Source organism: Pleurodeles waltl, chromosome 4_2 (genome assembly GCF_031143425.1).
Source record: "Pleurodeles waltl isolate 20211129_DDA chromosome 4_2, aPleWal1.hap1.20221129, whole genome shotgun sequence".
In the NCBI taxonomy this organism is placed as follows: Eukaryota; Metazoa; Chordata; class Amphibia; order Caudata; family Salamandridae; genus Pleurodeles; species Pleurodeles waltl.
In genome coordinates, this window is record NC_090443.1 from 107,404,637 (window position 1) to 107,430,700 (window position 26,064).

The following is a 26,064-nucleotide window of genomic DNA, read 5'->3' on the forward strand; positions in this document are numbered from 1 at the left end:
ACCTGACCGGCCCTGAGCTGCTGGTGTGGTAACTTTGGGGTTGCTCTGAACCCCCAACGGTGGGCTACCTTGGACCCAAAACTGAACCCTGTAGGTAATTTACTTACCTGCTAAAACTAACAATACTTTACCTCCCCCAGGAAGTGTGAAAATTGCACTGTGTCCACTTTTAAAACAGCTATTTGTGTTTTATGTGAAAAGTATATATGCTACTGTAATTATTCAAAGTTCCTAAAGTACTTACCTGCAATACCTTTCAAATGAGATATTACATGTAGAATTTGAACCTGTGGTTCTTAAAATAAACTAAGAAAAGATATTTTTCTATAACAAAACCTATTGGCTGGATTTGTCTCTGAGTGTGTGTTCCTCATTTATTGCCTGTGTGTATGTACAACAAATGCTTAACACTACTCCTTTGATAAGCCTACTGCTCGACCACACTACCACAAAATAGAGCATTAGTATTCTCTTTTTGCCACTATCTTACCTCTAAGGGGAACCCTTGGAGTCTGTGCATACTATTCCTTACTTTGAAATAGTGCATACAGAGCCAACTTCCTACAGATCATAAATGATTATCTAACTAAAATTACGATGAAGTGGCTGCCCGATGCGCATAGGGAGTGGCACCACTCCATCCCTCCGAAATTGTGGCCGAGCTGTAAGATATGTCAAGTGGGAAGGCACCGGGCACAGAGTCATATGGTGGCCTTTTACATGGCCTACTAAGTAACTAGTGCCTCACTTGGTCAGCTTGTTTGAGGAGATGGGTGTATGCCCCCAGCCATACGTGAAGCCCTACCAGTTACTCTACTTAAACTGGGTAAGCCAGCTGATCAATGCTCATCCTACTGGCCACTGTCACTCAAACACAAATACAAAGATCTCTGCTAACATTTTGGCTAACCATCTGGCACCGCTGCTCTCAAACATTGTGGGACTTGAGCAGTCTTTATGCATGAGAAATCGTCCAGGTAAAGATAATCTCCAAACCCTCTTAGGTGTGATCTCCTGTATTGATCCCAATGTGCGAGCTACGGCGATCTTTCCAGAAGCAGAGAAACTGATCAACTCAGTTGAGGTGGGGGTTTATGCTCTGTGCTGCACCATGTGGGAGTGGGTGATGTTTTCCTTGAACCAGTCCAGGTCCTCTACACAGAGCTGAAGGCGCAACTGGGTGTTAACAGTTGTGTCGGTGTGGAAAATTGGGCCCTTGTTACAGTACCCCACACTTTTTGCCTTATATCGGATGCTAACTTGACTGAGTGTGTGTTGGGATCCTGTTAACCAGGCCCTGGCACCTGTGTTCTTTCCCTAAAACTGTACTATTGTTTCCACAAATGGCACACCTCTGGCACACAGATAAGTCACTTGTAAAAGGTACCAGTGGTACCAAGGGCCCTGTGGCCAGAGAAGGTCCCCAAGGACTACAGCATCAATTATATCACCCCAAGGGACCCCTAAAAAAGACATGCACACTGCAGATTGTGTGTTGGAGCAGAGAAAAAGGCAAAGTTGACATGGCATCCCTCCCTGAATGCCATGGCCACAAACCACTGCCTGTGGCATGGGTAAGCCAACCCTCTTATCAGGCCTTACAGCCCAAGACATGCTGCACTACACCACTGGTGGGGGCACAGCTGCATGAGCAATATGCCCCTACAGTGTCTAAGTCCATTCTTAGCCCCTGAAAGTGCAGGGTAGCCATACCGAGTAGATGGGCTGGGAGTTTGTCATTATGAAATCCACAGCTCCATGATGGTTTCAGCGAATGCTGGAAAGCTTGGTATCAAACTTCTCAGCTCAATACACCCACACCGATGCTGGATTTATTGTAAAGTGCACACAGAGGACATCTTAGAGACGCCCCACGAAATTCACCACCAGACAAGTTTCTGACCCCATGGGGTGAGGGCTTTTGCACGCTCAGGGGTCGGGGACAAAGCCTGGTCTGAGTGGAGGTGCTTCACACCTCCCCCTACAGGAACAGCAACATTTGACAGTGAGCCTCAAAGGCTTCTGCCTTTTGTTCTGCTGCCTCAGGGCACTACAGCTAGTGGAGCTAGTTACAGCCCCCCTCACACTTTTTGTCTAGTGTTGATGTCAACTTTGAAAGTGTGCTGGAATCCTGCTAACCAGGCCCCAGCACCAGTGTTCTTTCCCAAAAACTGTACTTTTGATTCTGCAATTGGCACAACCCTGTCACACAGTTAAGTCCCTTGTAAAAGGTACCCATGGTATCAAGAGCTCTGGCCAGGGACAGTCCCTAGCGCTGCAGCATGTAATAATGCCACCCTAAGGGACCCCTCACCAATCAAATGCACACTGCCTTGCAGCTTGTGTGCGCTGGTGGGGTGAAAAAGAAAGTCAACATGGCACCCCTCTCAGGGTGCCATACCCACAAACCACTGCCTGTGGCATAGATAAGTCAACCCTCTAGCAGGCCTTACAGCCCTAAGGCAGGGTGCACTATACCACAGGTGAGGAAAAGCTGCATAAGCAATATGCCCCTACAGTGTTTAAGGCCATTCTTAGACATTTTAAGTGCAGTGTAGTCATATTAAGTATTGGTCTGGGAGTTTGTCATTACAAACTACACAGTTCCAAAATGGCTTTACTGAATACTGGGAAGTTTGGTATCAAACCTCTTAGCACAATAAACCCACACTAATGCCAGTGTGGGATTTATTGAAAAATGCACACAGAGGGCATCTTAACAATGCCCCCTGCATGTTAGCTAAACTGCTAGTGTAGGACTGTAAAGAAATGGCTCCCTGTTGCAGTTACCCCCCACTTTTTGCCTGATACTGATGCTGACTTGACTGAGAAGAGTGCTGGGACCCTGCTAACCAGGCCCCAGCACCAGTGTTCCTTCACCTAAAATGTACCATTGTATCCACAATTGGCACACCCTGGCATTCAGATAAGTCCCTTGTAACTGGTACTTCTAGTACCAAGGGCCCTGATGCCAAGAAAGGTCTCTAAGGGCTGCAGCATGTCTTATGCCACCCTAGAGACCCCTCACTCAGCACAGACACACTGCTTACAAGCCTGTGTGTGCTAGTGAGAACAAAAATGAGTAAGTCGACATGGCACTCCCCTCAGGGTGCCATGCCAGCCTCTCACTGCCTCTGCAGTATAGGTAAGACACCCCTCTAGCAGGCCTTACAGCCCTAAGGCAGGGTGCACTATACCATAGGTGAGGGTACCAGTGCATGAGCATGGTACCCCTACAGTGTCTAAACAAAACCTTAGACATTGTAAGTGCAGGGTAGCCATAAGAGTATATGGTCTGGGAGTCTGTCAAACACGAACTCCACAGCACCATAATGGCTACACTGAAAACTGGGAAGTTTGGTATCAAACTTCTCAGCACAATAAATGCACACTGATGCCAGTGTACATTTTATTGTAAAATACACCACAGAGGGCACCTTAGAGGTGCCCCCTGAAACTTAACCGACTGTCTGTGTAGGCTGACTAGTTCCAGCAGCCTGCCACACCAGAGACATGTTGCTGGCCCCATGGGGAGGGTGCCTTTGTCACTCTGAGGCCAGTAACAAAGCCTGCACTGGGTGGAGATGCTAACACCTCCCCCAGGCAGGAGCTGTAACACCTGGCGGTGAGCCTCAAAGGCTCACCCCTTTGTCACAGCCCAGCAGGGCACTCCAGCTTAGTGGAGTTGCCCGCCCCCTCCGGCCACGGCCCCCACTTTTGGCGGCAAGGCTGGAGGGAACAAAGAAAGCAACAAGGAGGAGTCACTGGCCAGTCAGGACAGCCCCTAAGGTGTCCTGAGCTGAGGTGACTCTGACTTTTAGAAATCCTCCATCTCGCAGATGGAGGATTCCCCCAATAGGGTTAGGATTGTGACCCCCTCCCCTTGGGAGGAGGCACAAAGAGGGTGTACCCACCCTCAGGGCTAGTAGCCATTGGCTACTAACCCCCCAGACCTAAACACGCCCTTAAATTTAGTATTTAAGGGCTACCCTGAACCCTAGAAAATTAGATTCCTGCAACAAGAAGAAGGACTGCCCAGCTGAAAACCCCTGCAGCGGAAGACCAGAAGACGACAACTGCCTTGGCTCCAGAAACTCACCGGCCTGTCTCCTGCCTTCCAAAGATCCTGCTCCAGCGACGCCTTCCGAAGGGACCAGCGACCTCGACATCCTCTGAGGACTGCCCCTGCTTCGAAAAGACAAGAAACTCCCGAGGACAGCGGACCTGCTCCAAGAAAAGCTGCAACTTTGTTTCCAGCAGCTTTAAAGAACCCTGCAAGCTCCCCGCAAGAAGCGTGAGACTTGCAACACTGCACCCGGCGACCCCGACTCGGCTGGTGGCGATCCAACACCTCAGGAGGGACCCCAGGACTACTCTGATACTGTGAGTACCAAAACCTGTCCCCCCTGAGCCCCCACAGCGCCGCCTGCAGAGGGAATCCCGAGGCTTCCCCTGACCGCGACTCTTTGAACCTAAAGTCCCGACGCCTGGGAGAGACCCTGCACCCGCAGCCCCCAGGACCTGAAGGACCGGACTTTCACTGGAGAAGTGACCCCCAGGAGTCCCTCTCCCTTGCCCAAGTGGAGGTTTCCCCGAGGAACCCCCCCCTTGCCTGCCTGCAGCGCTGAAGAGATCCCGAGATCTCTCATAGACTAACATTGCGAACCCGACGCTTGTTTCTACACTGCACCCGGCCGCCCCCGCGCCGCTGAGGGTGAAATTTCTGTGTGGACTCGTGTTCCCCCCGGTGCCCTACAAAACCCCCCTGGTCTGCCCTCCGAAGACGCGGGTACTTACCTGCAAGCAGACCGGAACCGGGGCACCCCCTTCTCTCCATTCTAGCCTATGTGTTTTGGGCACCGCTTTGAACTCTGCACCTGACCGGCCCTGAGCTGCTGGTGTGGTGACTTTGGGGTTGCTCTGAACCCCCAACGGTGGGCTACCTTGGACCAAGAACTGAACCCTGTAAGTGTCTTACTTACCTGGAAACTAATCAAAACTTACCTCCCCTAGGAACTGTGAAAATTGCACTAAGTGTCCACTTTTAAAACAGCTATTTGTCAATAACTTGAAAAGTATACATGCGATTTTGATGATTTGAAGTTCCTAAAGTACTTACCTGCAATACCTTTCGAATGAGGTATTACATGTAGAATTTGAACCTGTGGTTCTTAAAATAAACTAAGAAAAGATATTTTTCTATATAAAAACCTATTGGCTGGATTTGTCTCTGAGTGTGTGTACCTCATTTATTGTCTATGTGTATGTACAACAAATGCTTAACACTACTCCTTGGATAAGCCTACTGCTCGACCACACTACCACAAAATAGAGCATTAGTATTATCTATTTTTACCACTATTTTACCTCTAAGGGGAACCCTTGGACTCTGTGCATGCTATTCCTCACTTTGAAATAGCACATACAGAGCCAACTTCCTACATTGGTGGATCAGCGGTGGGGTACAAGACTTTGCATTTGCTGGACTACTCAGCCAATACCTGATCACACGACAAATTCCAAAATTGTCATTAGAAATTGATTTTTGCAATTTGAAAAGTTTTCTAAATTCTTAAAAGACCTGCTAGGGCCTTGTGTTAGATCCTGTTTAGCATTTCTTTTAGAGTTTAAAAGTTTGTAAAAGTTTGAATTAGATTCTAGAACCAGTTTTAGTTTCTTAAAAAGTATTCCAACTTTTAGAAGCATAATGTCTAGCACAGATGTGAATGTGGTGGAACTCGACACCACACCTTACCTCCATCTTAAGATGAGGGAGCTAAGGTCACTCTGTAAAATAAAGAAAATAACAATGGGCCCCAAACCTACCAAAATACAGCTCCAGGAGCTTTTGGCAGAGTTTGAAAAGGCCAACCCCTCTGAGGGTGGCAACTCAGAGGAAGAGGATAGTGACTTGGAGGACAATTCCCCCCTACCAGTCCTATCTAGGGAGAACAGGGTCCCTCAAACCCTGACTCCAAAAATAATAGTCAGAGATGCTGGTTCCCTCACAGGAGAGACCAACACCTCTGAAATCACTGAGGATAACCCCAGTGAAGAGGACATCCAGTTAGCCAGGATGGCCAAAAGATTGGCTTTGGAAAAGCAGCTCCTAGCCATAGAAAGGGAAAGAAAAGAGATGGGCCTAGGTCCCATCAATGGTGGCAGCAACTTAAATAGGGTCAGAGATTCTCCTGACATCCTAAAAATCCCCAAAGGGATTGTAACAAAATATGAAGATGGTGATGACATCACCAAATGGTTCACAGCTTTTGAGAGGGCTTGTGTAACCAGAAAAGTAAACAGATCTCACTGGGGTGCTCTCCTTTGGGAAATGTTCACTGGAAAGTGTAGGGATAGACTCCTCACACTCTCTGGAAAAGATGCAGAATCTTATGACCTCATGAAGGGTACCCTGATTGAGGGCTTTGGATTCTCCACTGAGGAGTATAGAATTAGATTCAGGGGGGCTCAAAAATCCTCGAGCCAGACCTGGGTTGATTTTGTAGACTACTCAGTAAAAACACTGGATGGTTGGTTAACTGGAAATGAAGTGTGTGACTATGTTGGGCTTTATAATTTGTTTATGAAAGAACACATTTTAAGTAACTGCTTCAATGAAAAGTTGCATCAGTATCTGGTAGACCTAGGTCCAATTTCTCCCCAAGAATTGGGAAAGAAGGCAGACCACTGGGTCAAGACTAGGGTAACCAAAACTTCCACTGGGGGTGACCAAAAGAAAGGGGTTACAAAAACTCCCCAGGAGAAAGTGGGTGACACTAGAAACAAAGAAAAAGAGTCCTCAGTAGGCCCCCAAAAACCAGAACAGGTGGGTGGGCCCCAAGACACAACCCAAAACAAAGGTGGGTACCAGGGTAAGAACTGGGATGCCACTAAGGCATGGTGCCACAACTGTAAACAGTCTGGGCACCACACCAAGGACACTTCTTGTCCCAAAAACAAACCCCAGAACAAAATTCCAGGGGTAACCAGTGTAGCCATGGGAGATGACTCCTCAGATGAGGAGGTCTTCCTAGCCTTCAACTGGAAACAGGGCCCAACAGGTGAGTTGGAGATTCCAGAGGGAAGTAGACACTTCCACCACCTACTGGTGAATGGAATCCCAACCACTGCCCTGAGAGACACTTGTGCCAGTCACACTATTGTGCATGACAGGCTGGTGCTCTCAAACCAGTACATCCCAGGTGAGACTGCCAGGGTAAGAGTTAGCCTAGACAGGGTCACTAAGAGGCCTGTGGCTTTAGTGCCCATAGAAGTGGGTGGCACTCTTAGCTGGAGAAGGGTAGTAGTCAGTACAGACCTCCCCCTTGATTGTCTCCTTGGAAATGACTACCCAGAGGTTAGTCAGAGCCCAAGAGAGAAACTGGTCCAGTGCCAGTCCTCTCCCAAGGATTCTGGAAGTCCTGCCTCTGCAGTAAATGCAAGCAGGCCCCAGAAGAAGAAGAAAAGAAAACAGAGTAGGAAGGGTGGACAACCTTTAGCCAAGGTTACAGCAAGCCAAGGAGATTCTGCTCCAGTAGGGGAGAACTCCAAAAATGGCCCTGATAAAGTCCAACCTGACCCACAAGAAGTCCTGGCTAGTCAGGCAACTGTTAAACCTGAGTGGGTGGCTCCTCAGCTAACAGAAGAAAGAGTGGAAGAAGGGTGTTTACTACAAGATGTGGTAACCCCCCACTCCAATACAGCAGACAGGCAACCTGAACCCAAAGAAGCCTGTAACTTAGCCCCTTCCCTTTTAGGTGAAGAGCTAAAGGTGTGGTTCTGGGCACTGACAGCTGTCAGTGGCCTCTGCTGGGTGTTAGCCTTTTTGGCTGCACTATCCTTAGCATGGTGGTCTGACCCCATGCCAAATAGCAAGTTAGGCCCCCTGACCCTATTGGTCATGGTGGGGTTACTCCAGCTCTGGGTAACCTCTCTGGGTAAGCTAGGGGTAACCCTGGCCAAGATAAGATTAGCAGAGGTGGATACCTCTAAACCCAAAATAAAAAGAATGGGTGGAGACATTGAAGAGGCAGACAAGAGGCAATTCAGACTAGGTCCTATCACTGTGGAAGTGGGTCAGTTCCCCAAAGGGAATGACCTGAACAGAAGGATGTAAGGCAGAGTAGGCCCTGCAACTAACCAGCCTATTTCTCCTACTCTTCCTCGCCTGACAGACTAGGAAGACTCTCCCAGCTTGGGCTGAGTCTCCTGGCCTGTGGGCTGGGGGGGGCTTGTGTAAAGAAATGGCTCCCTGTTGCAGTTACCCCCCACTTTTTGCCTGATACTGATGCTGACTTGACTGAGAAGAGTGCTGGGACCCTGCTAACCAGGCCCCAGCACCAGTGTTCCTTCACCTAAAATGTACCATTGTATCCACAATTGGCAGACCCTGGCATCCAGATAAGTCCCTTGTAACTGGTACTTCTAGTACCAAGGGCCCTGATGCCAAGAAAGGTCTCTAAGGGCTGCAGCATGTCTTATGCCACCCTAGAGACCCCTCACTCAGCACAGACACACTGCTTACAAGCCTGTGTGTGCTAGTGAGAACAAAAATGAGTAAGTCGACATGGCACTCCCCTCAGGGTGCCATGCCAGCCTCTCACTGCCTCTGCAGTATAGGTAAGACACCCCTCTAGCAGGCCTTACAGCCCTAAGGCAGGGTGCACTATACCATAGGTGAGGGTACCAGTGCATGAGCATGGTACCCCTACAGTGTCTAAACAAAACCTTAGACATTGTAAGTGCAGGGTAGCCATAAGAGTATATGGTCTGGGAGTCTGTCAAACACGAACTCCACAGCACCATAATGGCTACACTGAAAACTGGGAAGTTTGGTATCAAACTTCTCAGCACAATAAATGCACACTGATGCCAGTGTACATTTTATTGTAAAATACACCACAGAGGGCACCTTAGAGGTGCCCCCTGAAACTTAACCGACTGTCTGTGTAGGCTGACTAGTTCCAGCAGCCTGCCACACCAGAGACATGTTGCTGGCCCCATGGGGAGGGTGCCTTTGTCACTCTGAGGCCAGTAACAAAGCCTGCACTGGGTGGAGATGCTAACACCTCCCCCAGGCAGGAGCTGTAACACCTGGCGGTGAGCCTCAAAGGCTCACCCCTTTGTCACAGCCCAGCAGGGCACTCCAGCTTAGTGGAGTTGCCCGCCCCCTCCGGCCACGGCCCCCACTTTTGGCGGCAAGGCTGGAGGGAACAAAGAAAGCAACAAGGAGGAGTCACTGGCCAGTCAGGACAGCCCCTAAGGTGTCCTGAGCTGAGGTGACTCTGACTTTTAGAAATCCTCCATCTCGCAGATGGAGGATTCCCCCAATAGGGTTAGGATTGTGACCCCCTCCCCTTGGGAGGAGGCACAAAGAGGGTGTACCCACCCTCAGGGCTAGTAGCCATTGGCTACTAACCCCCCAGACCTAAACACGCCCTTAAATTTAGTATTTAAGGGCTACCCTGAACCCTAGAAAATTAGATTCCTGCAACAAGAAGAAGGACTGCCCAGCTGAAAACCCCTGCAGCGGAAGACCAGAAGACGACAACTGCCTTGGCTCCAGAAACTCACCGGCCTGTCTCCTGCCTTCCAAAGATCCTGCTCCAGCGACGCCTTCCGAAGGGACCAGCGACCTCGACATCCTCTGAGGACTGCCCCTGCTTCGAAAAGACAAGAAACTCCCGAGGACAGCGGACCTGCTCCAAGAAAAGCTGCAACTTTGTTTCCAGCAGCTTTAAAGAACCCTGCAAGCTCCCCGCAAGAAGCGTGAGACTTGCAACACTGCACCCGGCGACCCCGACTCGGCTGGTGGCGATCCAACACCTCAGGAGGGACCCCAGGACTACTCTGATACTGTGAGTACCAAAACCTGTCCCCCCTGAGCCCCCACAGCGCCGCCTGCAGAGGGAATCCCGAGGCTTCCCCTGACCGCGACTCTTTGAACCTAAAGTCCCGACGCCTGGGAGAGACCCTGCACCCGCAGCCCCCAGGACCTGAAGGACCGGACTTTCACTGGAGAAGTGACCCCCAGGAGTCCCTCTCCCTTGCCCAAGTGGAGGTTTCCCCGAGGAACCCCCCCCTTGCCTGCCTGCAGCGCTGAAGAGATCCCGAGATCTCTCATAGACTAACATTGCGAACCCGACGCTTGTTTCTACACTGCACCCGGCCGCCCCCGCGCCGCTGAGGGTGAAATTTCTGTGTGGACTCGTGTTCCCCCCGGTGCCCTACAAAACCCCCCTGGTCTGCCCTCCGAAGACGCGGGTACTTACCTGCAAGCAGACCGGAACCGGGGCACCCCCTTCTCTCCATTCTAGCCTATGTGTTTTGGGCACCGCTTTGAACTCTGCACCTGACCGGCCCTGAGCTGCTGGTGTGGTGACTTTGGGGTTGCTCTGAACCCCCAACGGTGGGCTACCTTGGACCAAGAACTGAACCCTGTAAGTGTCTTACTTACCTGGTAAAACTAATCAAAACTTACCTCCCCTAGGAACTGTGAAAATTGCACTAAGTGTCCACTTTTAAAACAGCTATTTGTCAATAACTTGAAAAGTATACATGCGATTTTGATGATTTGAAGTTCCTAAAGTACTTACCTGCAATACCTTTCGAATGAGGTATTACATGTAGAATTTGAACCTGTGGTTCTTAAAATAAACTAAGAAAAGATATTTTTCTATATAAAAACCTATTGGCTGGATTTGTCTCTGAGTGTGTGTACCTCATTTATTGTCTATGTGTATGTACAACAAATGCTTAACACTACTCCTTGGATAAGCCTACTGCTCGACCACACTACCACAAAATAGAGCATTAGTATTATCTATTTTTACCACTATTTTACCTCTAAGGGGAACCCTTGGACTCTGTGCATGCTATTCCTCACTTTGAAATAGCACATACAGAGCCAACTTCCTACAAGGACTGACTGGTTTGTACCAGCCTGCCACTTTCAGACAAGTTTGACCACATGGGGTGAGAGCCTTTATGCTCTCGGTCAGAAACAAAGCCTGTCCAGGGTGAAGGTGCTTCACACCTCCCCGTGCAGGAACTGTTACACCTGGAGGTGAGCCTCAAAGGCTCAAGCCTCGGATTAGCATCCCAGGACACTCCAGCTAGTGGAGTTGTCTGCCCCCCTGCTCTGCTCTCCCCCAAACAAAGCCTCAGTTTTGGCAGGAAGTCCAGCAGGAAAATTAGGGAAAACAGGGTGTCCAGAGCTGAGGTTAGCCGCTTCCTGCAGAATCCTCCATGTTGGTTTGGAGGACAGGGACCAACAGGATTAGGTTTGTGCCCCCCCTCCCCCCCCCCCCCCCCAAAAGGGGGTGGGCACAAGGAGGGTGTAGCCAGCCTCAGGGACAGTAGCCATTGGCTACTGCCCTCTAAAAATAAAAAGGATTTAAGTGCCCCCCCTGAACCCAAGTCGTCAGATTCCTGGTGAACAGACACGAAGGACTGCTTAGCTGAAACCCCCAGTAGAGAAGGAAGATGACAACTCATTTGTCCCCAGCCCTACCAGCCTGTTTCCTGCTTCAAAGAACCTGCAAAAGAACAGCGATGCATCCAGTGGGACCAGCGACCTCTGACAAGCTCCAGAGGACTGCCCTGCATCCAAAAGGACCAAGAACTCTTGGACAGCGGTCCTGTCCAGGAAGAAACCAATGACCAGGGACTCCCACCTCACTCTGAATGCGCGAGTCCCAACCACTCTGCACCAGACGCTCAGGGCCTGTGTCCAGGTGCCCAGCCAGCTAGAGAGGATCCCCAAGCGATTCCGAGCAAGTGCCCACCCTGGGTTGACCTCTCCATCCCTCCACGACGACGCCTGCAGAAGGAATCCCCGAGGCTCCCCACCCGTCCCCCATCCCCCCTTAACCGCAAAAGCTCTGGAGCAAAGATATCCGATGCCAAAGGACTCACTGTACCCACAGCCCCCAGGCCTTGGAGAAACAGACACCTGGTGCTGCAGTCAGTCAGCAGGCGGCCCTCCTCGCTGTCCAACTGGTGGCGTGCCCAAGCCCCTTCCCCCCACGGACCTTGCCTGCAGCCTCCGAGTGACCCCCAAGGTTCCCTCAGAGATTCATTGGAACCTGACATCTTGTTTGCACCACGCTCCTGGACACCCCAGTGCCGCTGAGGGTGCAGGTTTGATGCCTAGGTTTGATGCCAGGTTTGTGGAACCGCGACCCCCCCCCCCCCCCCCCCCCCAGTGCTCCGCTAAATCCTCAGGTCTGCCTTCCGAAGTCGTGGCTACTTGCCTGCCTTCAGATCTGAAACAGAGTGCCCTTGGTTTCCACAGCAGTCCAGGTTAAATATCCCTACACTTTGACATCTGCACCCGGCCAGACCAATGATGCTGGTGGTGGGGGTTTGGGGTTAACCTGAACCCCCACTGCGTACTTCCTAACCTCCGAGACCGGAACTGCAAGTGTTGTACTTACCTCTAAAAACATGTAACTTTTCTTCCCTCCAGGAACTGTTTGAGAATTGCAGGGTCCATTTTTAAAAACATATTATTGCCAATATTTCAAGAACTGTATAACTTAGATTTCAAACAATGTACTGTTGATACATATGTGAAACAAATCTATTGAAGTACTTACCTGCAACTCGAATCTTGTGGTACTAAAAAACTAAGACAAGATTTGTGATATATAAAACTATCGGTCTGGAGTTAAGTAATGGAGTGTGTGCTTCTTCTATTGTCAGTGTACACAACAAATGCTTTGCACTACCCTCTGATAAGCCTAACTGCTCGACTACACTTCCACAAAAGAGAGCATTAGTATTACCTACTTTAGCCTCTAAGGAACCCCTGAACTCTGGACACTATCATTTTGATATAGTATATACCGAGTCAGTTTCCTACATTGGTGGATCAGCAGTGGGGTCTATGATTTTGCATTTGCTGGACTACTCAGCCAAATCCTGGATCACACAACTACATTTCCAAAATTGTCTATAGAAAGCTGATTTTTGAATTTGGCATATTTTTCTACATTATTTAAAGTCCTGTTAGGGCCTTGGTTAAGTCCCCTTAGCATCTCTTTAGATTTAAGAGAGATTTTTAAGTTAGGATTTAGTTACTAGAAATAGTTTTTAGTTTCTAAAAAATAATCCCATCTTTTAATAACTCAGAGGAAATTGTTGTGGAACTCCACCTCCCCCATAACTCCATCTAGGGATGGCAGAGTTAAGGTCCCTCTGTAAGCTGAAAGAAAAAACAGGTTCTAACCCTACCAAGGTCAAACTCCAGGAGCTCTTGGCAGAGTACACCAGGGACCATCCTACTAAGGTGGACGAACTCCACTCAGACAGGGAAGAGGTTAGTAATGAGGAGGATAACCTCCCCCCTCACCTAATTAGGAACACTAGGGTCCCAAGATCCCCAACTCCAAGGATAAAACTCACTGGATCTTCCACAGGGAAGTCCAGCTCCTCTGGGAACATTGGGGACAGCCTCAATGAAGAGGACATCCTTTTAGCGAGGATGGCCAAAAGGTTAGCTTTGGAGCAGCAACCCCTGGCTATAGAGAGGGAGAGAGCAGAAATGGGCAAACACCCATTAATGGCAGCAACAATATAGAGAGGGTCAGAGAAAATGGACATCCTAAAAATCCCCAAAGGGATTGTCTCAAAACATGAAGAGGGTGATGAGCTCACCAAGTGGTTCACAGCTTTTGAGAGGGCTTGTGCAACTGGAAAGTTAAACAGATCTCACTGGGGAGCTCTCCTTTGGGACAGTTCACTTTAAGTGTAGGGACAGACATTTCTCACGCTCTGGTAAAGATGCAGCATCCTAGGACCACATGAGGATTGAGGCTTGGGATTCGCCACTGAGTACAGAATTAGGTTCATGGGGCTCAGAAAACCCCAAGCCAGTCCTGGATTGATTTTGTTGACTACTCAGTGAAAACACTAGATGGTTGTATAACTGGCAGTTGAGTGCATGACTATGATGGGATTTATAATTTGTTTATGAAGGAACACCTGTTAAGTAACTGCTTCAATGGCAAGTTGTATCAACATCTGGTAGACCTAGGTCTAATTTCTCCTCAAGAATTGGGACAGACCAAGACCATTGGGTCAAGCCTAGGGTGACCAAGACTTCCACAGGGGGTGACCAAAAGAAAGGGGTCACAAAGTCTCCCCAGGGGAAGGATGGTGAGACACCTAAGACAAAAACAAAGTCTTCACAAGGGCCCCAAAAGCCTGCTCGGGAGGTGGGCCCCAGGCCTTTTCACAGTCCACAAATGGGTACAAGGGTAAAAACTTAGATCCCAAGAAGGCCTGGTGTCACAACTGTAAACAGCATGGACACCAAACTGGAGACATGGCCTGTCCCAAGAAAGATTCCACTAGCACCACTCCAGTTAGTACTGGAATAGTCAGTCTCCAGCTGGGATCAACAGTGTGCCTAGAGCAAATAAGGGTTCACACTGAAGCTACTCTAGTCTGAGGGTGGGGTGTATATAGCCACACTGGCTGCCTAACATGCAAAAGTACAGGCAGCAGCTCTTGATAAATAGGACAAAGGAAGAAGGCCTGAGGGATCAAGGTGCCAGTGTCAACATGGTGACAGAGAAACTAGTTTCCCCAGGACAGTATTTGTCTAGACAAACATATCCAGTTGCCAATGCTGACAATGTGACTAAAGTCCATCCCATGGCTATGGTGACTTTAGAATGGAGGGGGGTAACTGGCCTGAAACAGGTAGTGGTCTCTTCTGCAATTCCAGTGAAATGCTTGCTAGGGAATTATCTGGAGTCCTCAGCTTGTGCTGAGGTACAGCTCAAAACCCATGCAGCCATGCTGGGAATCCCTAAACTGGGGTGTGTGAAAACCAGAGCACAGGGTGAACAAGTAGCCTGGAATAATGGCCCAACCTTCCAAGAGAAAAGGTAAGAGGACTAGGGGACCAGCCTCTGAATGGCAAAAGAAACCAGACCTCTCTTCCCAGGAAGATGTCTTATACCCGGAGGGAACTGATTCCATGGAGCTGGAGCCTTGAGCACAGGGGGACCCTCAAGGGAACAGCTCTGCCAGGGACAAAAGACTTGCCCCACTTGTGAAGGCCTGAGGCAGCAAGCTGCTGAACAGGAGAAGGGAGAGGTCAGTGACTCCCACAGGGTCTATTGGGAGGATGGACTCCTTAACACTGAGGCAGAGACACCTAATCTGGTGCCACTATGAGTGGTAGTGCCTCAGGAGTGTAGAGAGTTTATCCTCACAATGGCTAATGACATCCCCCTAGCTGGGCATTTGGGACAGACCAAAACATGGAGCAGACTTGTAAGCCACTTTTATTGGCCTACTATGTCCCAGAAAGTGAAGGAGTTTTGTATTCTTGTGTTGCCTGTCAAGACAGTGGCAAGACAGGTGGCCATCCAAAGGCCACCCTCATTCCCCTTCCAGGGGTGGGGGTCACCTTTAAAAAGGGTTGGTGTGGGCATTGTGGGCCCACTTGAACCCCCCACAGCGTCAGGGAACCATTACATACTGGTAGTAGTGGATGATGCTACCAGATACCCTGAAGCAATTCCCCTTAGGTCGACTACTGCCCCTGCAGTAGCCATGGCCCTAATTGGTATTGTTGGACAAAGTCAACATGCCACTCACCTCATACTGCTATGCCCACAAACCACTGCCTGTGGCATAGGTAAGTCACCTTTCTAGTAGGCCTTACAGCCCTAAGGCAGGGTGCACTATACCACGAGTGAGGGCATAGCTGCATTAGCACTATACCCCTACAGTGTCTAAGTCAATTCTTAGACATTGTAAGTGCAGGGTAGCCATAAAGAGTATATGGTCTGGGAGTTTGTCAAACAAGAACTCCAGAGTTCCATAATGGCTACACTGAATACTGGGAAGTTTGTTATCAGACTTCTCAGCACAATAAATGCACACTGATGCCAGTGTACAATTTATTGTAAAATACACCCAGAGGGCATCTTAGAGATACCCCTGAAAACATACCCGACTTCCAGTGTGGGCTGACTAGTTTTTGCCAGCCTGCCACACACCAGACATGTTGCTGGCCACATGGGGAGAGTGCCTTTGTCACACTGTGGCCAGGAACAAAGCCTGCACTGGGTGGAGGTGCTTCTCACCTCCACCTGCAGGAACTAACACCCCAGAACCTAGCAAGATAGATTCCTGAAGATGACCTGAAAGCCCTGCAGAGAAGACGGATACACCAACTGCTTTGGCCGCAGCCCTACCGGCCTGTCTCCCCACTTCAAAAGAACTGCTCCAGCGACGCGTTCCACAGGGTCCAGAGACCTCTGAAGCCTCAGGGGACTACCCTGCATCTAAAAGGATGAAGAACTCACGAGGACAGCGGCTCTGCTCCAAAGAAGAAACATCTTTGCAACAAAGAAGCAACTTTGAAAGAACACACGTTTCCCGCCGGAAGCGTGAGACTTTGCACTCTGCACCCGACGCCCCAGGCTCGACTTGTGGAGAACAAACACTACAGGGAGGACTCCCCTGCGACTGCGAGCCCGTGAGTAGCCAGAGTTGACCCCCCCCTGAGCCCGCACAGAGACGCCTGCAGAGGGAATCCAGAGGCTCCCCCTGACCGCGACTGCCTGCTTCAAAGACCCGAAGCCTGGTAAGGACACTGCACCCGCAGCCCCCAGGACCTGAAGGATCCGACCTCCAGTGCAGGAGCGACCCCCAGGTGGCCCTCTCCCTTGCCCAGGTGGTGGCTACCCCGAGGAGCCCCCCCTTTGCTTGCATCGCTGAAGAGACCCCTTGGTCTCCCATTGAACTCCATTGCAAACCAGACGCCTGTTTGCACACTGCACCCGGCCGCCCCCATGCCGCTGAGGGTGTACTTTTTGTGCTGACTTGTGTCCCCCCCCCCCTGGTGCCCTACAAAACCCCCCTTGGTCTGCCCTCCGAAGACGCGGGTACTTTCCTGCTGGCAGACTGGAACTGGGGCACCCCTTCTCCATTGAAGCCTATGCGTTTTGGGCACCACTTTGACCTCTGCACCCGACTGGCCCTGAGCTGCTGGTGTGGTAACTTTGGGGTTGCCCTGAACCCCCAACGGTAGGCTACCTTGCACCCAACTTTGAACCCTGTAGGTGGTTTACTTACCTGCAAAACTAACAAACACTTACCTCCCCCAGGAACTGTTGAAAATTGCACCGTGTCCAGTTTTAAAATAGCTTATTGCCATTTGTGTGAACACTGTATATGCTATTTTGCTAATTCAAAGTTCCTAAAGTTCCTAAGTGAAGTACCTTTCATTTAAAGTATTGTTTGTAAATCTTGAACCTGTGGTTCTTAAAATAAACTAAGAAAATATATTTTTCTATATAAAAACTTATTGGCCTGGAATTGTCTTTGAGTGTGTGTTCCTAATTTATTGCCTGTGTGTGTACAACAAATGCTTAACACTACCCTCTGATAAGCCTACTGCTCGACCACACTACCACAAAATAGAGCATTAGAATATCTCTTTTTGCCACTATCTTACCTCTAAGGGAAACCCTTGGACTCTGTGCATGCTATTTCTTACTTTGAAATAGTACATACAGAGCCAACTTCCTACAAGAGTATTCCATAGTTTTACAGCCACTACGGAAAGGGGCCAGGCCTGGCGACCACCCACTCACTCCGCCCCCCCCACCCCCCCACCCCCAAATGGAACCTGGTGGCAGCAGGGTACAGAGATCAGCTGCAAATTAGCCGATCTAAGCTGACGGCACATGCAGCAAAGGGTTTAAGTACCTACAGCAACTCGATTACTTGCTTTGTGTATATACTTTGATATGCATCCCCCAATGATTAGTACAGGCAGCCCTTTTCTGGCTATAACTTACCAGTGAGTCTTATTGGACCTGTGCCCTGATTTCAATGGAACCTTCTAAGGAAGTTTTAGATTTTTTTCCTCGCGGTGTGACTACCCCGGACCTGACAGGAACATGAACATTTTCAGGGGCTTACTTCTTCATACCCTTTAACAATAGAATGAATTTAGCGCTGTGCTTTAATTCTTGAGGGTCTCAATTAGAAAATCAACTTCCACAACATGAATTGCAACATTGTGATACTGAGTCGCACTGAGATGCTATTTTATCTTTGGGAGGGGGAGAGGATGCTTGGGGGTTCAAGGTCCTGTTTTTTGAGGAATCCGCACTGTAGTCCTCCCATGGACCATCTATTGTGTGGGGCTGTTCCGTTTCTGGTATTGAAACGAGAGGTTTATCTCCCTTTAAGCGTGTCAGTGCCATGAGCATTCAAGGCTTGTCTTCAGCTCCCAACTGTCGGCCCTGGTCAGAGGAGACAGGGGGCAGCAATGTGCATAGAAGCCTTTTTGGCTGTTTTGGGGTTGGATGCAAAACGATCACGAGAGGTGGTCTTCAACACCACAAACTCTTTAGGTGTATTTCCAAATGCCCCATCTCTCTACTCAGTGACTTTGTAGTCTTCTTCATTGGTGGTACTACCGGTCTACTCCAAAATGTCCCTTTCTTTGTCAGAACACTGTTGGAGTTGCCCAAAATGTCCAAGTGACAGACATTACCATACTCAAATGTGCCCAGTGTGCCTCTCATTTTTAAGTATCTTTTTAAACCTAAAGGTTTGACAACATTTTCACTTTGATTCATGGCGATATAAAGAGCGGCAGGGGTGACTAGCCTTGTGCTGCTATGATCAAAATACTTGAAATCGCAGTGTGATCAGAATCTGAAGTGATTTCTTTCCATCTGCCTACAAGATCCAAGACAAAGGACTCAATGTTTAGCTGATGTTGTTAGATCTGTTTCAGTCTATGGTGTTGACAGGAGGGATCTAAATGCAAGGGTAGATTATCGCCAGAATAAACATATCTAGGCAGTGGACAAAATGCATGCACAAAACTACAATGTTATTGGAGATGTTGCTTTTCATGTACAAAACAATGGCAACACATGCTACAAACCTTGTTGGAGGTGGCGATATCCTGCAGGGCTGACTTGCAAAAATGTTCCCACAGGGTGAAGTGGTTGAGAGGCCAGCAGTCGAGGATAAGCTAGAGGGAGCTCCAGGATACCTTTTCTCTGGAGAGCAAGCACTTTTTCAAGAAGTAGGGAGATAAATTTGTTGTGGTGGGCATGTGAATGGGGTGGGATGATGAAAAATAGCCATGTTGAACCACTGTTTGGGCAGGATTTCCCCCGTACCATAGAGTAACTTGTGTATCCTCACACCCGACGTGACGTGATCAGATTTGAGGGCAATGGATATTGAGTCCTTTGGTGGATTCACCTTTGCCCTTTCCCCACTGTGGAAGCCTTTGTTCTACCCTTCCCTCTCAGCATTTTGGTGAAGACTGCTGCTGATCAGTTGAGGCTGTTTTTACTTAACCTCAAGTTTCCAAAAGGAGACACCCCCCCCCCCCCCAAGCCCACCCTGTGTGGTTTGGCGTGCCCCCCCCGTATGGTGTGGTTTGGAGTTCCCCCATTCGGCTATATCCATATCTTTAGTTTCTCCAGTATCTAATTGACCTATGGCTCTGAGAGGGTTGAGGAAATGCTCCCGGACCTTGGGCTAGAACCCAGAGATATGGAGCCGGTGTGGCGACTGAGGAAGATGCTGGTACTGATGACTCTAGAAGAGGCGTCCACTTGATTTAATGCAGAGTGAACATTAATATTGCACGCAGAACCAATTTTCTCATTCCTTTTTTAAATTCCCCTGGAAGATGTACGAGTTCATGCATTCTCTCGCACTGAGCCCTAGAATATTTTGACAGTCTCCTTGAAGTTATCACAGACTTTAGCATGTCCTTTTGCAGTTGCAAAAGCTGAACAGCGTGCTCAGATTTTGAGAGCACCTTCATGTTTAAGCTATGCTCCTCTAAGTAGCTTTAAAAACTCAACACATGCATGCACAGCACGTGCATTATGGAACTGGAATATGGCGTGTTTTAAACTTGTAAAATAAAAAGTTAAGGTCTAAGCAAAACATGTTAATAAAAACTAATCAAAAGGTTAGGTAACACTTAAGAGCTTTCTGAATAAGTACAATCCAAATTAAATTTATTTATGAGGTACTTTTCACAATAGTAACTGCTAACAGCTGCTTTTGAACATATGTACCGCTTAGACAAAATCAGCACAATGCTATGCTGACTTGCTCAGCACAATGCACTGTGACGTTTATTCAACATAAGTAATTATCAAAGTAAAGTAGCAAGCCATGTTGTTTATGACAGTGTTACCATTTTTTTAACACAATGTTAAGACATCACTAATAGTCGCATATCCAAAAACAAATATTACAATGCAACACATTGTTAACAACTCAGACAATTTTGCCACAACAAATACAGGTTTCTTTAACATAAAAAGGTCCCTTTATAGATTAAAAATGTAGATTTCCATTACCTGAACCATCACAACTGGCAATACACTGGCTGACGGTAAAGTGGTATTTGTCCTTGGTGGCCTGGGAGCATCTATAGAAGATGCAGGCAAAGTTATAGGAGTCTGAATTGCCACATCTTTCTGGATTGAGATTTCTGTTGGTTTCTTGTCCAGTTGAGGTGCAGTGCTAAATCACAGAAGGAATTTAATTCTTCACATAAACCTTGTAGTAATTTACCAGCTAATGATGTGCAATATATGGAAAATGTCACTTACCCAGTGTACATCTGTTTGTGGCATGAGACGCCGCAGATTCACATGCTGTGCATTATCCTGCCATCTAGTGTTGGGCTCGGAGTGTTGCAAGTTGTTTTTCTTCGAAGAAGTCTTTTCGGGTCACGAGATCGAGGGACTCCTCCCCTTTCGGCTCCATTGCGCATGGGCGTTGACTCCATCTTAGATTGTTTTCCCCGCAGAGGGTGAGGTAGGAGTTGTGTATATAGTAATAGTGCCCATGCAATGGAGTAAGTATGTATGTACATAATGTGTTTAAAAGTGATATATTTACAAATTTACAAATGTATAAGTTTATTTTTATCAACTTATAACGGCTACAGGCTCCCGGGGAGGTGGGAGGGCGCATGTGAATCTGCAGCGTCTCATGCCACGAACAGATGTACACTGGGTAAGTGACATTTTCCGTTCGATGGCATGTGTAGCTGCAGATACACATGCTGTGCATAGACTAGTAAGCAGTTATCTCCCCAAAAGCGGTGGTTTAGCCTGTAGGAGTTGAAGTTGTTTGAAATAATGTCCGTAATACTGCCTGTCCTACTGTGGCCTGTTGTGTTGTTAACACATCCACACAGTAATGTTTCGTGAATGTATGAGGCGTAGACCATGTGGCTGCCTTACAGATTTTTGTCATGGGTATATTTCCTAGAAGGGCCATTGTGGCACCTTTCTTTCTAGTGGAGTATGCCTTTGGTGTAGTAGGCAGGTCTCTCTTAGCTTTTACATAGCAGGTTTGAATACACTTAACTATCCATCTGGCAATGCCTTTTTTGGATATTGGATTTCCTGCATGAGGTTTTTGGAAAGCTACAAACAATTGTTTTGCGAAATTGCTTGGTTCTATCAATGTAATACATTAGTGACCTTTTGATGTCTAATGTATGTAATGCTCTTTCAGCTACAGAGTCTGGTTGTGGAAAAAATACTGAGAGTTCCACAGTTTGGTTTAAGTGGAACGGTGATATAACTTAGTAAAAAATTTGGATTTGTGCGTAGAACCACTTTATGTTTGTGTATTTGTATAAAGGGTTCCTGTATGGTAAATGCTTGTATTTCACTTACTCTAAGAGATGTGATAGCTATTAGGAAGGCCACTTTCCATGTTAAGTATTGCATCCCACAAGAGTGCATGAGTTCAAATGGTGGACCCATGAGTCGTGTTAATACAATATTGAGATTCCATGAAGGAACTGGTGGTGTTCTTGGGGGAATGATTCTTTTTAGACCCTCCATAAATGCTTTTATGGCTCTGATTCTAAAGAGTGATGTTGAATGTGTAATTTGCAGATAGGCAGAAATTGCTGTGAGATGTATTTTAATGGATGAAAAAGCTAGCTTAGAGTTTTGCAAGTGTAATAAGTAGCTTACAATGTTTTTTGTTGACGCATGCAGTGGTTGAATTTGATTGACAGTAATAAACAAATCTTTTCCATTTATTTGCATAGCAATGTCTTGTAGTAGGTTTCCTAGCTTGTTTAATGACCTCCATACATTCTTGTGTAAGGTCTAGATGTCCAAATTCTAAGACTTCAGGAGCCAGATTGCTAGATTGAGCGATGCTGGATTCGGGTGTCTGATCTGTGTGTGTTGAGTTAACAGATCTGGTCTGTTTGGTAGCTTGATATGAGGTACTACTGACAGGTCTAGTAGTGTTGTGTACCATGGTTGGCGAGCCCAAGTTGGTGTTACTAGTATTAGTTTGAGTTTGTTTTGACTCAATTTGTTTACTAGATATGGAAGGAGTGGGAGAGGGGGAAAAGCGTAAGCAAATATCCCAGACCAACTCATCCATAACGCATTGCCCTTGGAGTGAGGGTGTGGGTACCTGGATGCGAAGTTTTGGCGTTTTGCGTTTTCTATTGTTGTGAATAGGTCTATTTGCGGTGTTCCCCAGTTTTGAAAGTAGGTTTGCAGTATCTGGGGATGAAGTTCCCATTCGTGTATCTGTTGGTGATCTCGACTGAGATTGTCGGCCAACTGGTTTTGAATTCCTGGGATGTATTGTGCTATTAGGCGAATGTGATTTTGAGTCGCCCAATGCCAAATCTTCTGTGCTAAGAGACACAGCTGTGATGAGTGTGTCCCTGTAAGGAAATGCCTCCTTGGCATGGTTGCCCCCTGACTTTTTGCCTTTGCTGATGCTATGTTTACAATTGAAAGTGTGCTGAGGCCTGCTAACCAGGCCCCAGCACCAGTGTTCTTTCCCTAACCTGTACTTTTGTATCCACAATTGGCAGACCCTGGCATCCAGATAAGTCCCTTGTAACTGGTACTTCTAGTACCAAGGGCCCTGATGCCAAGGAAGGTCTCTAAGGGATGCAGCATGTCTTATGCCACCCTGGAGACCTCTCACTCAGCACAGACACACTGCTTGCCAGCTTGTGTGTGCTAGTGAGGACAAAACGAGTAAGTCGACATGGCACTCCCCTCAGGGTGCCATGCCAGCCTCTCACTGCCTATGCAGTATAGGTAAGACACCCCTCTAGCAGGCCTTACAGCCCTAAGGCAGGGTGCACTATACCATAGGTGAGGGTACCAGTGCATGAGCACGGTACCCCTACAGTGTCTAAACAAAACCTTAGACATTGTAAGTGCAGGGTAGCCATAAGAGTATATGGTCTGGGAGTCTGTCAAACACGAACTCCACAGCACCATAATGGCTACACTGAAAACTGGGAAGTTTGGTATCAAACTTCTCAGCACAATAAATGCACACTGATGCCAGTGTACATTTTATTGTAAAATACACCACAGAGGGCACCTTAGAGGTGCCCCCTGAAACTTAACCGACTATCTGTGTAGGCTGACTAGTTTTAGCAGCCTGCCACAAACTGAGACATGTTGCTGGCCCCATGGGGAGAGTGCCTTTGTCACTCTGAGGCCAGTAACAAAGCCTGCACTGGGTGGAGATGCTAACACCTCTCCCAGGCAGGAATTGTCACACCTGGCGGTGAGCCTCAAAGGCTCACCTCCTTTGTGCCAACCCAGCAGGACACTCCAGCTAGTGGAGTTGCCCGCCCCCTCCGGCCAGGCCCCACTTTTGGCGGCAAGGCCGGAGAAAATAATGAGAATAACAAGGAGGAGTCACTGGCCAGTCAGGACAGCCCCTAAGGTGTCCTGAGCTGAAGTGACTCTAACTTTTAGAAATCCTCCATCTTGCAGATGGAGGATTCCCCCAATAGGGTTAGGATTGTGACCCCCTCCCCTTGGGAGGAGGCACAAAGAGGGTGTACCCACCCTCAGGGCTAGTAGCCATTGGCTACTAACCCCCCAGACCTAAACACGCCCTTAAATTTAGTATTTAAGGGCTACCCTGAACCCTAGAAAATTAGATTCCTGCAACAAGAAGAAGGACTGCCCAGCTGAAAACCCCTGCAGCGGAAGACCAGAAGACGACAACTGCCTTGGCTCCAGAAACTCACCGGCCTGTCTCCTGCCTTCCAAAGATCCTGCTCCAGCGACGCTTCCGAAGGGACCAGCGACCTCGACATCCTCTGAGGACTGCCCCTGCTTCGAAAAGACAAGAAACTCCCGAGGACAGCGGACCTGCTCCAAGAAAAGCTGCAACTTTGTTTCCAGCAACTTTAAAGATCCCTGCAAGCTCCCCGCAAGAAGCGTGAGACTTGCAACACTGCACCCGGCGACCCCGACTCGGCTGGTGGAGATCCGACGCCTCAGGAGGGACCCCAGGACTACTCTGATACTGTGAGTACCAAAACCTGTCCCCCCTGAGCCCCCACAGCGCCGCCTGCAGAGGGAATCCCGAGGCTTCCCCTGACCGCGACTCCTTGAATCCAAAGTCCCGACACCTGGGAGAGACCCTGCACCCGCAGCCCCCAGGACCTGAAGGACCGGACTTTCACTGGAGGAGTGACCCCCAGGAGTCCCTCTCCCTTGACCAAGTGGAGGTTTCCCCGAGGAACCCCCCCCTTGCCTGCCTGCAGCGCTGAAGAGATCCCTAGATCTCCCATTGACTTCCATTACAAACCCGACGCTTGTTTCTACACTGCACCCGGCCGCCCCCGCGCCGCTGAGGGTGAAATTTCTGTGTGGACTTGTGTCCCCCCCGGTGCCCTACAAAACCCCCCTGGTCTGCCCTCCGAAGACGCGGGTACTTACCTGCAAGCAGACCGGAACCGGGGCACCCCCTTCTCTCCATTCTAGCCTATGTGTTTTGGGCACCACTTTGAACTCTGCACCTGACCGGCCCTGAGCTGCTGGGGTGGTGACTTTGGGGTTGCTCTGAACCCCCAACGGTGGGCTACCTTGGACCAAGAACTGAACCCTGTAAGTGTCTTACTTACCTGGAAAAACTAATCAAAACTTACCTCCCCTAGGAACTGTGAAAATTGCACTAAGTGTCCACTTTTAAAACAGCTATTTGTCAATAACTTGAAAAGTATACATGCAATTTTGATGATTTGAAGTTCCTAAAGTACTTACCTGCAATACCTTTCGAATGAGCTATTACATGTAGAATTTGAACCTGTGGTTCTTAAAATAAACTAAGAAAAGATATTTTTCTATATAAAAACCTATTGGCTGGATTTGTCTCTGAGTGTGTGTACCTCATTTATTGTCTATGTGTATGTACAACAAATGCTTAACACTACTCCTTGGATAAGCCTACTGCTCGACCACACTACCACAAAATAGAGCATTAGTATTATCTATTTTTACCACTATTTTACCTCTAAGGGGAACCCTTGGACTCTGTGCATGCTATTCCTTACTTTGAAATAGCACATACAGAGCCAACTTCCTACAGTCCCTCCCTGTTTGTTTAGGTAATACATTGTTGTCATGTTGTCTGTTTTGACAAGAATGTGTTTGTGGGCTATTAATGGTTGAAATGCTTTCAATGCTAGAAACACTGCTAGTAGTTCTAGTTGATTTATATGAAGTTGTCTTTCTTGAGTGTCCCATTGTCCCTGGATGCTGTGTTGGTTGAGGTGTTCTCCCCACCCTACCATGGAAGCATCTGTTGTGATCACGTATTGAGGCACTGGGTCCTGGAAAGGCCGCCCTTGGTTTAAATTTATAGGATTCCACCATTGAAGCGAGGAGTGTGTTCGGCGGTCTTTCAACACTAGATCTTGAAGTTGACCCTGTGCTTGTGTCCATTGTGTCGCTAGACACTGTTGTAAGGGCGCATGTGTAACCTTGCGTTTGGGACAATGGCTATGCATGAAGACATCATGCCTAGAAGTTTCATCACAAACCTTACTTGATACTGTTGATTTGGGTGCATGCTTTGTACTACGTTTTGGAATGCTTTTACCCTTTGTGGACTTTGGAGTGGCAATCCCTTTTTCTGTGTTGATTGTTGCTCCTAAGTATTGTTGTATTTGACACGGTTGTAAGTATGATTTTAGGTAGTTTATGGAGAACCCTAGCTTGTGAAGGGTTTCTG

At 48.2% G+C, this 26,064-nt stretch overlaps 1 protein-coding gene across 2 annotated transcripts in view; it reads right to left on the reverse strand.

Moving 5' to 3' along the window:
* LARP4 (La ribonucleoprotein 4) overlaps positions 1 to 26,064 on the reverse strand; it is a 339,680-nt gene that overhangs the window by 7,957 nt on the left and 305,659 nt on the right. For both annotated transcript variants that reach the window (XM_069230867.1, XM_069230868.1), the window contains one exon: positions 20,379 to 20,544. In XM_069230867.1, the coding sequence (XP_069086968.1) occupies positions 20,379 to 20,544 (166 nt within the window). The remainder of the gene's footprint in view (positions 1 to 20,378; positions 20,545 to 26,064) is intronic.